This window comes from Topomyia yanbarensis, chromosome 2, assembly GCF_030247195.1.
Source record: "Topomyia yanbarensis strain Yona2022 chromosome 2, ASM3024719v1, whole genome shotgun sequence".
NCBI lineage: Eukaryota > Metazoa > Arthropoda > Insecta > Diptera > Culicidae > Topomyia > Topomyia yanbarensis.
The window spans coordinates 112,592,875-112,611,236 of record NC_080671.1 but is presented as its reverse complement, the minus strand read 5'-3'; the positions used below and the strand labels follow the sequence as shown (position 1 = coordinate 112,611,236).

At 36.9% G+C, this 18,362-nt stretch overlaps 1 protein-coding gene across 2 annotated transcripts in view; it reads right to left on the bottom strand.

Annotated features, from left to right (window-relative positions):
* Positions 1–1,958: 1,958 nt before the first annotated feature.
* Positions 1,959–18,362, bottom strand: part of LOC131679219 (S-adenosylmethionine decarboxylase proenzyme) — a 37,167-nt gene continuing 20,763 nt past the window's right edge. Inside the window, exons 3-7 of one of the 2 annotated variants that reach the window (XM_058959881.1) lie at positions 5,856–6,420; positions 5,687–5,779; positions 5,436–5,456; positions 4,636–4,791; positions 1,959–4,146 (exon numbers count right to left, since the gene is read on the bottom strand). In XM_058959881.1, the coding sequence (XP_058815864.1) occupies positions 4,009–4,146; positions 4,636–4,791; positions 5,436–5,456; positions 5,687–5,779; positions 5,856–6,420 (973 nt within the window). In that variant the 3' untranslated portion in view covers positions 1,959–4,008. The remainder of the gene's footprint in view (positions 4,147–4,635; positions 4,792–5,435; positions 5,457–5,686; positions 5,780–5,855; positions 6,421–18,362) is intronic. The other variant, XM_058959882.1, reaches the window with a different exon arrangement.

Here is an 18,362-nt window from a genome sequence, read left to right as displayed (position 1 = left end):
TTGTTCAAACTGTCTTGGGATGAATTTTATTATTCGATTGCTTTGCTTGTTTATAGTACTGGTACGGTTCATATAGACAGCAGACTGTAGGTAGAAACGTTCGTTTCATTCACTGCACTGTTAACAAGCAGAGCGACTGATTAGGTACTGGTATCAACCCCGTAGTAATTCCATGATCCCCAGCTCGAGAAAGCGCTCAATGAAATTTTCCACGATAGTTGATATTTTTCTTTTTATGAAACGAATTTCCAGTAACACGAAAAAAGCCACTAGCAAGAGGACTCAAGTAGAAGCAGAAGCACCCAAACGCCGATGTGTCTTTTCAGAGGTACCAAAGAGAATTCTTCGCGGGCCCCGGATTGAAAGGCGATTTAAGCCGAGAAGAAGCGCTGGTAAACATTGTTTCATCGATATTGACGAGGCACTCTTGAGAGATTAAAAAAACATCGGAAGGTACAATTGGGAGATTCGACTTATTAAGTTTTGTTTGTCGCATTCCGATGGAGGATGAGTATAAGTTGCAGTTATGGTTGCGGTCGGTCGTAACTGCGATCTGGAGCATAGTGAAAAGCGAAGACTGAATAAATAGAAATATATTAGGCTTACAGGAGAAAAACCAGGACAAACCAAGCATTTTCCTCGACTTCCCAGTACAGTCAATGCAAAACCAGGACATGTCCTGGATAACCAGGACATGCCCTGGGAAACCAGGACGTACGGTCACCCTAGTTTGAGTGATTAGTCGAGAAGGTATACAAACAATTGAGGCGGAAGAAGGCACCCTTGTTTGATTCCTCGGACCTGGTTGTGGTTTCCTGTTTTTTAGCCGAACTATTGTAGAGAGGTCTGCTCGGTAAAGCAAGCTGCTACTATGCGATTTATTATGTATGCAGAGACTCCCAATTAGTGTGCTTGAAACTACTCTCAGGTCTATAGGGTCGCATGTCGCCTGACAAGCCTGTCGTATATCCAGTGACACATATGTACTGCGTCCCTTGCGCCAACGTTCGTCTAGCAGTTGATTTACAATGAAGATTTGATCTTTGACTTCTCTGTTGTAATGATAGGCGAACTGATAGTTGTCCATAGATTCAAGATGTTGCTCGAGTTGTTCCAATAAATACCTTGAGTAAATGTTCTAGATTACCGAGCATAATGTTATCCCATCTGTATTCCTTTTCTCACTTTTGGTCTTGGGTTCTTTAGGATGGACACTTGTACTGTTTCCGCGATTTGGAAAGGAACTTCATTATTTCTCCGAATCCATTGTGTATTTCTTCCTGTGTGCTTTCCAGTCCACATTGGATTAACTCTGGGTGTACTCCATCTGTTTCTGGGGCGGATTCATTGCGCAAAAGCATGCAGATTCGCTATACGTCAGAGGGTTGGACCTTATTCTGCAAGTAGTGCCGTTGGCTCTGGTAATAGAGTTACTTCGATCGGGTCCGCACTAACCTGTAGTTTGTCCTTCCAGTTACGGATCGGGATAAATGTTGCAGAACTGGCGATGCTAAATTCTCCAAACTAGACCTTTACCTTAAAACCTTTCAATTTTCTAAATAACAGCCTTATTCTGCATTACGACGAATTGATTTTTCGAACGAATTTGACTCCCTTTTGCTTTTGCTTCCATTATTGAAAATAAAAACCACGCTCGTTCGAAAAAGCGATCCGTCGTAATGCAGAATAAGGCTGTAAATTCATTGTTTATGCCTAATGACCATTATACCAAATGAACAATATTGGAAAAGTCCCAGCGAACGAACCGAAGGAGCTGTTCACTAACTATGGGATAGAATTGCTAACTGATAAACGAGCGAAATTTGATTTAGTAGCGACTCCAAAAAGAAATAACGGGCTTTATATACTGATTGAGGCTTTGGTCATTGGTTTACAAACATTTAATTCGCAACTTTCACAATGAGCCGTAAAATTTTCGGATAAATGAGAACACTACCTTGTCCCGCATACCAGTTAACCTATTTTATTGACGTAAATTGGTTTTAACTAATTAATACATATTATGTCTCTTAAGCAGGCATCACTTAATAAAATTCATTTTTGAAAATATACTTTAAAAACGATTGAAAAATCCCAATAACGATAAATGGAATTCAGACAAAATTAAATAATCTTGTCCTACATAACGTTGACCTTACAGCTAGATTTTAGCGTTTTTTTAAATCACGTAATCCAGTTTTGATTAGAAAAATATATCGCTTTGCGCATAGCAGAGACCTTGCCAAGGACAGGTCTAATCGCATAGTAACTGCGGTAGCTTTTTATTTAGTAACGCCAATGAAATAGTAGTTCAATTGCTTAACTTTTGTTTTATTTTCATCAATATCAATAGACTGATTTGTTTTTCTAAATATTTCACTTGCTTCAACTGGCTACTAATTCTCTGACTCTTCAGTTACATTTTCAATCTTATTAGTTCATTATTTAGACCCTCATTGTGTTCATATCGCGTTTGTTATGTTTTCCTTTCTAATCGTCATAGTTTTGTATTCTCATCCATTTAGGTATTATTTGTTGCCTTTGTTTTACTTAGTGTTAGTCTCATCTAATGTATCATTTTATGATTTGGAAATTTTTCATTATTTTCAATTCGACACAATTTTTATATACGCCGCCGTCATTAAATCAGGGACGACAAAGATTGGTCTATCGGAGGTGATGGGAAGGAAATTGAAGTAAATACTGTAACCATGTTTTATTTACGTTGAATCTGGTTCTGTTAAAATGCTTGTATTTAAATGTTGGTTATCATATACATTTTACGTTATTGTTATTATTTTACTTTGCTACGAATACAAATCCAATGATATTAGATAATCGAATATGATACTATCAACTAGAATCATTTTGTTATTGACAATCCTAACGATAAAATTGAAATCTACGACACTTAGCAGATAGCTGTTACCATTGTTATTAGCCATTGTTTTGTATAAGGTGCTAAAAAGGATAATATATCGGAGGTGCATCTCTCGGTGGTGCTGGTTACACTGAATGACTACAACATCTAACTGTTGATTGTAGGTTATTTTATCGAGAGAGACTGCACTGCACCGGCTTTTACTATCAATAATTGCTTTAATTCTTCTGTAGTTCATAAAATTTCCCTTTAAAACTTTTAATTTGTTGCTAATCGCATCGCCTGGAGAACGGTTGATGCTAAACGAAACAAACGATGATGGTAAATGTTGTGTACGCATTTCGCATACAGTCACTGCAGCGACAATCGCGACGGTTACTAGCAATTGGCCAGCAACAATCGATTGGCTGTTAATAAACCAAACATCGTCGCAACATCGACGGGGTAAATCATCACTATAAGCTTCGCTCCACGAAGGAGCGGAACGGAAACGCATGATGATCGGTAATGTATTATTATCAAAATAATAACAGTAGCGATAATAATGAACATCAGGAAAGGCATCAGAACGGAAGGAGGCAGCAACTGAGGCTGCTGCAAGCCGCTCGTTTGCCACGTGGTAGTCAATTTCAGGATATCTTGTTGCGCCACCAGGAAAATAAGACTAGCGGCGAGCATTCCTCGATGTTCAGTACAAGTACAAACGAAATTAACTGAATTAGAATTATTGTGAACAGTACCGTTGGCAAATCGATCAGTTTTCTCATCTGACTGTAGAATTTTACCAAGTTTTCGTCGCTTTCAGTAGTCGATTGTTCGAAGCACCGTTTGTGCGATTTATCGGTATCGTCTAATTTTCCAATATCATTGATTTTGTTGTTGTTATTGTTGTTGTTGAATTTGTTATCCGACATACCGAAGAGAAAGTTCATTGCAAAGCTGAGCGATGTTAACACCGGGAAGATATTGAAGAATGCGCGAAACAACGCCACTGAAGAAGGCAGACAGGAGAAGGGAGATGGGCGGTTAACAAAAACAGAGGAAACGGATGCAGGTGTAGGCCAGGAAGGAAGGGAAGTATGGGGGGAAACTATATTAGCCCCATCGAGGGCTAAGCACGGTAAACCTCAGCTCGGATATTTGCAGTATTGAGCGTAAGTCAGGTCGTAGCTGGCGAAGCGCGAAAATTGGATGTCACGACGCTTCCACTGATCAATCGTAGCCAAGTGCTCAAGTTCACGGAATGCGTTGGCGGCCAGTGATGTCTGAAATGAGACGAAAGGAAAGGGACAGCTTGATAAGAACTGGAAGAAAAGTGTTAAATATTCATAGTGGTCAGTAGGGTCACAAGTAGGTAAATCTTGTGTATACATCTCAGGCGAAATTCGTAGCGAGATCACATTGTGCTATGAAACACCAGGTTAGGATTCATTCATAAATTACATAACACTTTTAGGAGGGAGAGGGGGTGGACAAATTGTTACATGTCCTGACATATGGGGGAGGGGGAGTAAGCAAGAACTTTACGTAACATGTTATTACAGAAAAAAAAATTTTTTGAAAAATTTGTTACGCAATAGTGGAAGGGAGCATATAGCAATTTGTGACAAGTTGTTACATGGGGAAATGGGGAGTGAATTTTGGCGCTACGTAATTTATGAATGGTCCCAGTACACATCTTCGTGGCATTCATCAATATTTTAAAACATAACTTTCAGAATGGTTTTTCTTGCTTATGATATGAACGCCCTTACCTTGTTAGCGAAAACAGTCACAATAAACTTTCCCGGTTGGAAGGTTTCAATAACACGTGCAATTAATTCTCCATAGCTAGACGAAGCAACATTACTCTCGAAACTAACGTACGAAAAATCTGGCTCCGGTGTAATATGGATCGTCATGTAGCATCCCTGTAAAGTGACAAAGCAATAAAAATACTTAGAAAATGGCTTCGCTGTGATTCCGTGTATGAACTGAAAACAAAACTCAAACTGAAACAATTGAAAAAGCCTAATGTTTAAACTGCACAAAAAAATTGTGACATCGCTCAATCGAATATAAAAAATCCACAAACCACCATGACCAATTACATAACTACACTTTTCATGAAACAGTACACGAAAAATAAACATAAGCAATATTAAATTCAGTTTCATATTGTCATTTCGCCATACCAGAAAAGTGGTTTAGTGTATAAGAATCAATATTACAGAAAATTTCTTTATGTTGCAAATTTTGTTACACCTTATACCTTTTTTGAGCATGCTAAGAGTACAACTTCTTCGTAAAAGCAGTTTACATTACAAAAATAAATAACTAAATAATCCAGCAACCTTTACCCAAGCTTTTCGTAATGAAATCTGTTTTATGATTCGAGGCAATTCAGGTGTATGTGTTAATTTTAATCTAATTCTAATTTGTTTTCTATTCCAACTTTCAACATAATTAAAAATTCTTTTGGGTCAATTTGGCATGAGGCTTGTGGAACCCATTCGCGATGTTCACTGTGCGGTATTCACAAAACTAAAACTAAACTGGATATGTGCAAGCCCACCTGTTTATACTTTTGTCCGCACTGTATAAGCATATAAGTCGAAAGATCCAAGTGAAGTTCATGTCCACACCACCAGATTAAAAGAAAAGCAAAAATGAAATAGAAGCATTAAAATTCACAGCACATACCACCAATGATATCAGTTTAAACGCAAACAGTTTCGTTTTCCAAAATACGGCTTTAGGACCGTAGTGTAATAATAGCTAAAAATTCCCAAAGGGAACAGAACAAACGTTTAAAGGACTACTTACACTCTTGGACACTCCATTCATTGAATAACCGCACGGGTCAAATAGATAATCATCAATTACCATTCCTGGGATCAACTTGTGAATGCCCGATTTCTATTGCAAAGAAAAAGGTAAAAATAAAGGTTGACGACTGTCGTTTCAAAGGCATATTAAAGTTTATTCAAATTACCTGAGTTGCCTCCATAGCAGTGTTGCACACATCCTTGGTGAAAATAGCCATTACCTCTGGGTTCAGATCAGTCATCAGTATCTCGATGGTTTGATCTGGATCCGGCAACTGCAGAGATTCAATCAGACTCAGCTTGGCCAACGGAGTCAGCGCGACATTTGTTGTTTGAATGTTTCTGTTAACGTTGTTGTTGTTGTTGTGATTATTAATGTTGTTATTGTTGTTCTTAATGTTGTTCATCAATTGCTTATTGGCGGAGCCCCCTCCCCCGCGGCTCAACGTGTAGAGATACCAGCAGTCACGATTGATAGCACCTAGACTGTAGGCGCGTCCATCTTCGAAAAATGAATCGAGGAAGGCCACTTCCTCCTCAAAACCACGATGCGGCGAGACCTGCATTTCCGGTCGTTTGAAATTTTTGCGCGAATAGAACAGATCGTCTATCTCGCTATAACCGGCTATTTCCGACGCGAGCCGTAGCAACGGCTCCAGACACTGTAGGGGTGTCGTTGTGCCACATGTCTTCAGAATCCAGCGACGCTTCGACACAAACATGCTGCTCTCGCTGTTTCGGGATTTCGATGGGGGGGGCGGGTGTGTCATGGGTTGACGTCAACCAAAATCGGCACGGCGCAGGAAAACGTGAAACAGAAAAAGGAAAAGAAAAATTAGTGGTTGTTCAAATGGAGACGGTTGCATGTGCAAATCAATTAAACTGAAATTCTGCCAAATCGAGAATGTATTTACAACCTACGGATACTATTTATAATTGGTGACAGGATGCGGTCAATGACTGATTATTTCAATAAACACACGTGGATATCGGGTTCTAATCGGCAACACGTTCTTTATTTAGAACATGATTTGCATTCCCTCTTATATTTGCCAAACAAAACAACGTTGCAACTCTGGTCAAGTGCGCCGCTAATGGTAAAATCACATACGAAAACGAAATTCATGAAGTGGGTCTGATCCATTTTCGTAGTACTTCGTCAGTGTTGTGCTATATTATGACAATGACTAACGCCATTTTGGGATAAAATGAGCTGTTACTCAATTTAAAAATCATTATGAAGAGGCGTTTTCATCATTTTGAAATTCTGCTTGGTTACTGAGAGCTAACGAAACAATATTGTGAAAAGTGCCATATTCTTGATCGGACGAGTTCAAGCCTGATCAGAATATATTAATATTGTTGTGATTAGTAATTTTTGAAACATCGAATATCGACTTACAGCATCTACTCCTCCAGCTCGTTCCGAAAAAATGCAAATTGCTTAGCTTTAGTGTCTTGCCAAACCGGTTGGATTTTAAAATAACGTTAGACATCGACTACCAGCGTCTGCTCATACAGATCGTTCTAAAAATACCCCCATTGTAGTGATCATGACAAATAAATTAAGGAAGTTGGTACATCTTGGATTTCAAAGTAACGTCAGACACTACTGAGGAATTCCAATAGAAACCTACCGACCGCTAAATATGACCATCGCCGATTCGAACGATACTTTGCAGTTGCGTTCGGTTTATGAATCTCTATAATTTTCTCTGGCAATTGCGATATTTTGATACAAGAGAAATATTTTAAAAAGACGTAGACGTTTCTGCGCACATCGCCTTAAAAAATGTTCGTTCGCTTACTGTATTTTAAGCAGCCAAACTATCTGAGAACGAGTTAAAGGGAATGAATATTTCTACACAAAAAAATAAACACTGAAAAAAAAAACAAAAAATCATTTTAAAAATTTTGAGCTTGAGCTTGTGCGACCATCCCTGCTACTTCGTTATCGATCTGACCTAGCTGAAGTTACACAGGGAATCAGTAGATAATTATGCTTGGGATTAGCGAAACATCTTTCAATGTACAACTCCTGGTAATCCTGGTGTTTATTGATCAATACCGGCGCCGGCCAGGTCCGAACGTAGATCGCGGAAGGAAAGGGAAGGAATGTTTGTCCGATACTTGCTTTTGCTAGAGGCCGTATATACTACCGCGCACTCCACAAGTATCACGGTAGGAGGATATGTATTAGTAAGTATAGAAGTTGGATTCTACTTCTGCACTACCGACACCAGAGAGGTAACTCCACCTATCTGGACTAGATATCGATCCATCCACTCATAAACCGGGGACCAACGGCTTTATTTCCCTTCCGAAGGTAGACGTGACCACAGATTTTCTCACCTCAGAAAAATCTCAACGACCTCGGCTGGGATTGATCGCAAACGAACTGGAACGAGCGGTGATCACGCTTACCACTCAACCACCGGCAATTAATCCATGTAATTATGCTCTTTTTAAAAGTGATTCGCGTTTCCCCATCATAAAATATCAACAATCTGATGTTTATCGTTTTGAACACGCTAAAGAAGATTTTTCAGTGTATTCGGATCTTGAAGAAGTTTCAATAAAAATGTTTTCCTAACAATATTTCTCAATTTATACTATTTGCAGTCAAAAATACAATTTTCTTTTTGAATATGATTCTAAACGCAATTTCAAATCAAAATGCTCATAACAAAAAAAAATCTGAAATGTGGGAGTTCTCGAGATATTTTAAATTTCGTTTTAACAACACAGTATTTTGCTATATTACTGCCTTTTCATAAGTTATTCGCGTTTCTCTATCAATAACAATAAGTTCTTCAAAAGTCCCATAAAATTTCCTGTAACTTTCTCCATCATGCAATCACATTCAAAATGTTATGCGGCGGGCATAGCGTAGTTGGACACTCGATTGCCTTAAACGCAGCTCACCTGCGTTCGATTCCCAACCCCGCACATAAGGTTAGCAATTTTTCTTAAAAGATTTTTCCAACCCAAAAAAAGAGACGAATGACCTTAAGGTTAAAACTTCTACAATCAAAACAAAAACCACTCAAAATGATTCTTTTCTCATTGGGTTTTCGCTGAAAAAATGGGTTTGTTCCTTGCAATTTAATTTTTTTTCAGTGTATATAGTTTTCGTGCAGAAGTATTCACTCCCTGTAACTCGTTTTCAGATAGTTTTGTTGTACCAAATATGGTAATCGAACATTGTTTTTTTTTTTGAAAATGCTACATGTAGAAACTTTAACGCCCTTTTAAAAATTGCTTTTGAGTCAAAAAATATGATTGACTGTAGAATATGTTTAATCTTCCGTGCCGATGTAACGTGTAAAGTAGCATCGGAATCAAGAATCTTCGTGGAATTCCTCTACTCATAAAGAGGATCATCCACTTTTGAATTCGGATATAGACCGTTTTTCTTCCGATGGATTGCGACAAGACTGCATATTATACTGGCTCAAATTCAAATGAAAAAAAAAATCCAACAGAATACAAGCTCCACGAGGCTCTACTGATTCCTTTTATGGTCCTAAATAATTCCATGTTCATTTTCATTTTGCAGCGTTTGGTGGAGCAATGAGAGCGCAAGTCAATCCAAGTCCGATGATAGAAGGTGTAATGGCTGAATAGTTCATGCAGACCACAAAAACGCCATAGGAGAGAATCAGAGTGTGAATTGCGAGAGGGTTAAGGAATGCTTAAGTATGCTTGACGAATAATTGCGCTGCAGAATGTGATGAAAAGGTGAATAGAACAGTACTGCTGTTGGCTGTTCAGAAATAAATAAAATATGTTTGTCCATAAGGTTTGAATTTGATATAAAATACATGTATACATAAGTGCGTATTATCAAGTTTTCGAGATCGCTAGCGTAAGTGTGCGTGGTTGATCGCGAAGGTCTCATGCGTTTGTATGTTCACGTGTTTGTCGCGTGGCACGTATCTGACTTCGCGTATATAAATTCGATTTTGTGACCTTGTAACCATTTGCATATTCGCGTGTGTTCTTGAGTGATCACGCGGATCGTGATCTGATACTTAATTTTCAGTGTTCGGATCAAATACTAAAAGAGAGTTCCCCCATAGCACTGGAATTGCCGATTATGTTGTCATAAAACGTGTTATCTAGTGAATATGGCGTCATTTTTTGGTTGGTCCAACTGAAGGCATGAGTCTATGCTGCTAGAACCGAGGGTAGAGACTTCCGGACGTGACCGATTCATGATCGCGCGAGCAGTGGTTTAATACTTGAGACCGAGTTTGTAAAATTATAGGTGCTAAAACTTTCACGTAATTACCGGGATGTTTAATGTTGGCGAGATCACGGGCGTAAGTATGAGTGGCTGGTCGCAATTGCATGCATGTACGCGTTTGTGACCAAATTTGTGTTATCGCGAAGACCATGAGGGTTTGAACGTTTGGAATGGGAAACATTGTGAGTGTATATGAGAGAATTGAGGTTTGACGAATGCGCATTACAGAGGTACAAGATCATTTGTGGACATCATAATTCCCCGTTTAAAAGGGCAAATGAACATTATAATAGACACGCAGTCTGTTTTTCATTTGTCAGCTGCAATTCATTTTGCTATTATTTTTAATTTCAAGAATAGGAAAAATAATGCTCATGAAGACACCCGCTATCGATGCCTATGACAAAATCAAGACAAACTTATCAAATGATCCTAAGTGAAAATGAGATCCTTTTTGTTTACTTTCTCATTCGATTACTATGGTGTCATCATTAAACTTCTAATAAGGTACATTGGGGCAAATTGAAACGGGTTTTTCAAAGTTGAAATTTGAACTTGAAATCATAAAATAAACAATTACCAATCTGCTAGCGGTATATATTAGTACTTTCTGTTTATTATTGATAAAAAATAAACATTCATACATCTAGTTATGAAATATAGTGGTTATTGAAAATTCCAATTTCAAAGTGCTTTGGTTCGGCTTGCCCCTCATCGCGGGGTAAGTTGAAATAATATGATTTCATGAGTTGAAAGTTTGGCCTTTGTACCAATCGCTGCATAATACACATGTTTGATGTTATCATAAATGCTAGGAACTGTTCCGCGAGTTAGGCGGAAGGGAAATCACAGAATCGTGCATAAATCGTTAAGGGTCTAAAATCCTGAGCAATATGATAAAAAATTGAAATCATCTTTTAATTAATATTCTTTTGTTTTATAAAGTTATTAAAAAAAACTGCGTAAAACTTCAAGAAGGTACGGTTGGATGAAAAAAAATTAATTGATGATGCAAAACACAATTGTTTTTTTTATCTAATTTATTTATTTATTTATTTCGTCAATCGATGTAGACTACAGATTTCCTTAATTACTAATGTGTATATTTCGTGAATTTAGTATAAATGAAGCAATTTCGGCTTTTACTGAATCATCCTCTTACGCGTTAGAATTTCTTTTGTGTATAAAATATTGCTTTAGTTTCAGTTTAGACATTGTAAAATCAATTGAGTCGCAATAGTGATTATAAATAGACATCATTCGATTTATGGGGCTATATTTTGCATAGTTTGTGCGAAAAGGAGTTATTGAAAATATACTTCGATTTCGTAGCTGTCGTGAAGGTGCATAAAAGTTCAATTTGGATAAAATTTCAGCTGAATCGATACGATGCGAAACGATATTATTAATGAATGAGAGCATTGCAAACTCGCGACGCTCCTTTAATGTTTGAATATTGATAAGCAAGCAGCGTGCTTCATAAGATGGCAGAGGGAATGCTGTCCATCCTAATTTACGAAGGGCAAATAATAAAAACTGTTTTTGTACCGATTCTATTCGTTCTTCATGTCTGCTTGAAAAAGGGCACCAAATAATACTGCAATATTCCAATATCGACCTAACATATGCAATATATAATATTTTTATTGTATAAGGATCTTCAAAATGATAGCTAAAGCGTTTTATAAAACTGAGCATGTTGTTAGCTTTGTGTATAATTGTGTTATAATGATCAATAAAATTTAACTTTGAATCTAATATAACACCTAAATCCCTAATTCTTTCACATTTTACTACAGTCTGATTTCCTAAGGTAATCTCAACATTCGGTGTTTGTCGTTTTCTACTAAAGGTTATTGAATTACACTTTTTCACGTTCAGTTGTAAGAGGTTTTTTTGACACCACATGTGGAAAATTTGTATTTCGTTTTGAAATGTATTAATATCCTCGGCATTTCTTATCTCCAAATAAAGTTTCATATCGTCCGCATAAATTAGTATTTTCAGTTTTTTGAGAATGAAGGAGATATCGTTCACGTATAAAATAAACAATAGAGGGCCTAAATGAGAGCCTTGTGGAACTCTTGAGGTGACTTTAATTGGATTAGATTGCTTTCCTTTAAATTTAATTATTTGCTGACGTTCGGAGAGATATGATTCTAACCATGTAAGTAGCCCAGGCTCAATGCCGATCTTTGTCAATTTATAAAGTAACATTGGGATGTCAATGCGATCAAATGCTTTACTAAAGTCTGTATAAAGTGCCTCCACGTAGTTTCCATTATCCATTGCAATCAGTGTATAATTAATAAATTCTAGTAAGTTTGTTGAGGTCGAACGACCTTTGAAGAAGCCATGCTGGAGGTTGGAAATTCTGTTTTTTATTTGAAGAAATATTTTTTCGTTAATGATTGATTCGAAAAGTTTCGGAATACAGGAGATTATGGCTATACCACGATAATTACGTACGTCAGATTTTTTGCCAGATTTATATATAGGCACTAAAAAAAATTTTTTCCATATTTTAGGGAACTGTCCAGATTGCAAAGACATATTAAACAGCCAGAACAATGGGGCAGTTAACTCGGTTGCTAGGTTTTTCATAAATAATGGAGGGATTCCATCAGGGCCAGAACCTTTTGATACATCTAAATGTTTTAGAGAATTGAAAATGTCTTCCACTATGACATGATTGACACTAATATCTAAAGGAAAATCGGGAAGAAAAGCGAAGTAATCGCGATCACGGTCTTGTTCAGAAAAAGTCGTATATATTTCTTGGAAGAATGTTGCAAATAGGTTGCAGATTTCTTCCGAGTTATCACGTACGTTGTCATCCAAGTGCATTGTTGATGGGAAATTGTCTGATTTTAATTTAGTTTTGACGTAATTGAAAAAATTCTTTGGACAAGATTTGATCTGCTGTTCCGTTTTTGAATTATAATCCGCAAGTGCAGAATCTATGGCCATATTTAGTTTATCGCAAATGTCGAAATATTTTTCCAAGTCCTCATTATTTTGGTTTTTCTTATATAGCTTATGGGCTTTTTGCTTCCTATTTTTCAAACTCTTAATTTGTCTATTATACCAAACGGGATGCTTCGAGTTGCCGTGTCGTCTTTTTTTCTTAATAGGCACCTCTTCATAAATTATTTTGAAAATAATTTTGTAAAATACGTCCACTGCGGTTACAATATTTTCTTCGTTTCTAAGGCTATTTTGCCAGTCGACACTACTTAGCTTCCGCCTGATATTGTCATAATTGGCTTTATGGTATTCAAAGACTTCTTCAAAGTCACAATCGCTGGGTTTTTGAATTTCATGGATGAATAAGGAAAATTCAATAGCAGTATGAAATGCTTCATTTTTCCACAAAGGAGTTAGAGCTTCAGATACACAGAAGTCTTCCTGAATGTTTGTAAATAAAAGATCGAGATAGCAATTCTGTCGATTTTTTACGTGATTTATTTGATTTAGTCCTATGCTAGCAGTTTTGTCGAAAATATACTGCAATGTTTCGTTTTCTCCCACGACTGGGATTAAAATATGTTCGTTTTCAGAGTCCGGAATAAAATCTGCGTTGCGTTGGTTAAAGTCTCCGTAAATGTGAACTTTAACCTCGGCTGGGAGTTCAGATAAAATTTGTTCAGCAATTTGGAAAAAAGCTTCGTACGATGTTATATTAGCATGCTCTGGTGGGAAATATACAGAGGCAAAAACATGCATTTCAAGAACAGCAAATAAAAGTATCAGGATACAAAAAAATATAGGACAACAATAATAAATTCAAGCCCTATATCCTACCCAGTAGACTTAAATATTGACATCCCCGAGTAAGCTTGAAAGAGGAACGAAAGAAAAAACACGCTCGGCGCGATGAAGGGTATGCCTCGGTTGATTGTCTTGTCGTTCAAGCGTGCGTCATAGCGCATTCATTCAGTTATTTTCTGTTCAGATTCAATTTCAGTTTCAAACTGAATTTTGATTCTATGCTAACTATGAGTTATCGAGCATAGATTACAACACTACACTTATGCTCGAAAATATAAAAGATGTCACTTTCTGCCCACTTATAACAAATGAATGCGCTGGTTGGTGAATGAATACACCCAAGTTTTTTTACGCGGGGAAAACGTACCGCGTAAAAAACCACGTTAATTGGAAAATCCGCGTGAAAACCGCGTAATTCGAAAATCTACGTGAAAAAACCTCTCAGCAAATGACTTAGAATAATTTTAGAAGTTTTTTTGCTTTTTTGACTTAGACTTTTCCCTGAAAAAATTCTAAGTCCTTTTAAATGCAAAGAACTACAGTTCTTTTTTGCGTGGATTTCGCAATTAACACGGTTTTTGCAAAAAATATTCTAAGCCTTTTTGAATGCAAAAGACTTTTCGGAAAGACGGATGAAACGGATCTGGACTCCTTATGGGCCGCACCTCAACAATATGGGTATTGTCGGAATGGTCTTGACGAATAAGTGCCAGAAATTTATGTTTGACTCCATTTTTAAATCCAAGATGGCGACTTCCGGTTTACTGCAATTCGCTATAACCCAATCAAGGTGGATATTTCCGGTCCACCGAAATTCCCGCATCAAAAATCTTAGCAATCATCCAAAACATCCTCGAATATAAGATCTAATCATAAACCAGCGAAATGCAAAATATTTTTGTGTTCATCCAGAAGAGTGAGAATTGGAAGTGAGAGAAGAAAGTGACGTATGTGGTGTGAGTTGGGGGTTTGAATTGATTCAAATCAAACACATTGCTTAAATTAAAGTAAATTCAACTGCTTAAAACTATTTGTACTACAACTTCAACTTCCAAAAATACCCATATTGATTGGGTTATAGCAAATTTTGCTAAATCGGAAATCATAATCTTGGATTTCAAAATGGAGTCAAAAATCAATTTTTGGAACCTACTCATTAAGATATATAGCGAATGTGGTTAACCCGGACATCGCCATCTTGGAATACAAAATGGCGTCAAACATCGACCTTCGTATCCTACTCTTCCAGACCATTCCGAAAATACCCATATTAATTGGGTAATAGCGAGTTTCGCTAAACCGGACGTCGTCATCTTGTATTTCAAAATGGTGTCGAAAATCATATCTCGCACCTACTTTTCAAGGCCATTCCGAAAATACCCATATTGATTGGGTTATAGCGAATTTCGCTAAAGCGGAAGTCGCAATCGTGGGTTTCAAAATGGCGTCAAAAATCTATTTCTGGCAGCTACTCGTCAAGTCCATTCCGAAAATACCCATATTGTTGAGGTGCGGGCCATAAGGAGACTTCCAGACCCGTCTCTTCCATCTTTCCGAAAATCTCTCTTTTGCATTCAAAAGGACTTAGAATATTTTTGCAAAAACCTCGTAAATTGGAAAATCCGCCTAAAAATACCGCGTTAATTGGAAAATCCGCGTTAAAAAACCGCGTTAGTTGGACAATCCGCGTAAAAAAACCTCGTAAAAACCGCGTAAAAAACCTGAGTGTGCATATTTTTCCTGCACTGAAGGGATTCGATTCTGCGTGAAACTTCAGCTTGGAATGTGTGAGAGGGGCGTTGAAACTGAATGCTGGTTTCGGTAAATTCACACAGCAATTGGCAACTGACTTTGAGATTGCGCAGCAAATAACAAACGAAAATAGATCAAGTATGTAACTACTTGTTATTAAATTGTAAAAGAATTGTTTAGTTGGCTTCCTGGTGTACAAGCGGGTGATAACGGATGCTAAAACAAAATGATCAATCTCATATTGAAAATTAGTGAATTATTACTTCCAACTTGCCCCTCTTTATATATTTCAATTTGCCCCAATGGGTGTCAAAATAAGGGGTATAATGGAACGCTAAAAATTTAAGGTTAACAATGGTTTCTCAACAGACTGTTCATAATTACTACACTTGATAGATCCTAAACGATTGTTTAACATACAACTTTTTAGTAATAATCCGCAACCATAACATTTTCGATTGATCGATTGATCTGGTTAGGAAAAAAGAAGTTTTTGATTTGGCAAACGACGAAAAATTAAAAAAAAGTACGAAAATCGTTGAGATGTTTCAACTTATCGCTTATGGTGTTCAAAAGGTGCGTTTAGGGAAGCTTTTTGCTGGAAAAAATAATCTCGGCGATTGCTCTTTTCTGGTGAAGGTTCAGACTTCAGTTCCAACTTACCCCGCATTTCAACTTGCCCCGGTGTACCTTATTGTGTCAGTGTATAGGGAAAGACTCTGACTCAACTAACATTAAATTAAGGAATAAACACTTAAACGGCTGTGATTTTCAAGAAAGAAAAAGCAAAGAGAAACTTTCATTTTCAATGTGGACCTTTTGACATGTTTGTCTAAAAATGAAAAACATTTGTCAAAATAGAGTTCGAAATGCCGGAAGCACATTGTAATTTTTTGTATATTCTAATTCCCAATTCATCGACGACATTCCAAGCAACCACATAAATGGGTAAACAGAGTAATGTGACTCTTGGTTTAGCTGGCAGATTTCCACTATTCTGCTTACTTAAGCCAAGAGTGTGGTGTAATTTTTCATAAAATCAGTATCGTTCGTAGCCGTTCAATATTTTATTGTAATTTAAAATCATCCATTACCAATTATTTCCCATGTATCGCTAGTAGGGTTGATGTACAAATAGTCGTATACTTAAGGAAAACTTTTGTTAAAAAATCGATGAATATTTCTAAGGGGGGTTTTAAAACGTTAAACGAAAGTTTTCATTACATATTCCATAGAAAAATATAAAGATTATTTATTAATTAATTTATGTATTAAAAACCGCTTGTACCACTATGGGAACACATGTACCAATAGTAGTACAATCGCTAAGTTCGGTTCCTATTGTTGCAAATCCCATTGATTTCTTATAGGACTTGCAACTATAAGTACATTAGATCAACTATAGGTGCAAGGGAGCTCAAATTTCAAAGAAAATCAATTTTTATAATTTCAGAAAATTTCAAGGATAACAGTTTTATTGTTGCATGATTTTAGTGCGATGAACCAATAATAAAATATTTGGTGATGGTTGGTACCTTAGTTAAGCGTATAACCCACTACTGCAACTATTGGTAGACCTCAACTATAGGAGCACCCACCTTAATAGCAAACATGTTGCATATCTAAATACTCCAAATAACATTAGATACCACTGTTTAAAATGTTGTTACTAACTGCATGTATACATGTCGTCCCTTTTGGATGTCGTAATGTGTATAATTTGATGCTTCTCTGCGTTAGCCGAAATCCGATATTAGATAACGTTCCATCATTGATCAAATATTTGCACGAATAGCGAGCCTTTTTTCGACCTTGATATAAATGTCTATACGCCGTAAAATTTTTTGATACAGCTGGGCCATGCCGCGTCTAGCGATGACTGATTTCAAAAACAGGGTTAACAATGGAGTAGAATCGGACGAGGCAATCAATTGTCTTCCAGTTGCGTATCTATCGTTTGTTAAAATAACTGAAACAGATGTCCATATTTTCAAAATTGAGCAATTAGTGCATTCCTAATATTCATATTGTCCTTATTTTCGCATAGTCTAATTCTCCTAAACCTGCGTAGCGGCAGGGAACCTTTGATTTGTCTCGAGCAGAAATAATGGTTCTTAATTTATTGTACATATTGGCTGAAAATGGCCATTTTTTCAAACATAAAACTATCAGACCAAACTATGCGTATTTTGCCTGCATAATCGAACCCAGATATTAGTTCCAAGTTATTTATGTCAACACTAATACTACGTTCACACTACAGAGTTAAAACACTTTATAATAATTGGAAACAAGAAAAACATCATCAAGATAGCGTTAAAACGCGTTTTAATTCGTAGTGTGAACGTAGTATAAACAAATAAAGTGAAGCTATAGATTGTTCGGCAGCTTATCATTGTAGCTTGGCCCTGTGTTCACTGCTCTATCACCGATGTGATGAGATATTCATTATATAATACTGTTGAAGACCCCGATAATCGTTCGAAAGGGCATTATCAGGTCATTAATGCGCTTTATGCACCAGGTGTCGCTTTTATAGATTATTAAGATATTATACTATATAATAGCCGGAAGCAACTATGATGAGACCAGAACGATGACTTTATTGGAAATTATTTTCCTTCCTCCAATACAATCAGTCCTTTAAAGATGATATGAGACTACACGAGTCAAAACTAATAAGTTGTATAAATAGGCCCTAAGTATAGATTGTGCAAAATTCTAGAGGCGATGGACGTACGTTTAAGCTACATTGATTGTACCACCTAAGATGATCGCTGTTATCAATTGGTGTCCTATGAACACTGCGTGAATAAATGACACGGCGATCAAATGTGCTTCCAGCTAGTCGCTAACCAAATTCAATTAAACACGTGCACTTTTTGATTACTCCGAAAGGTTA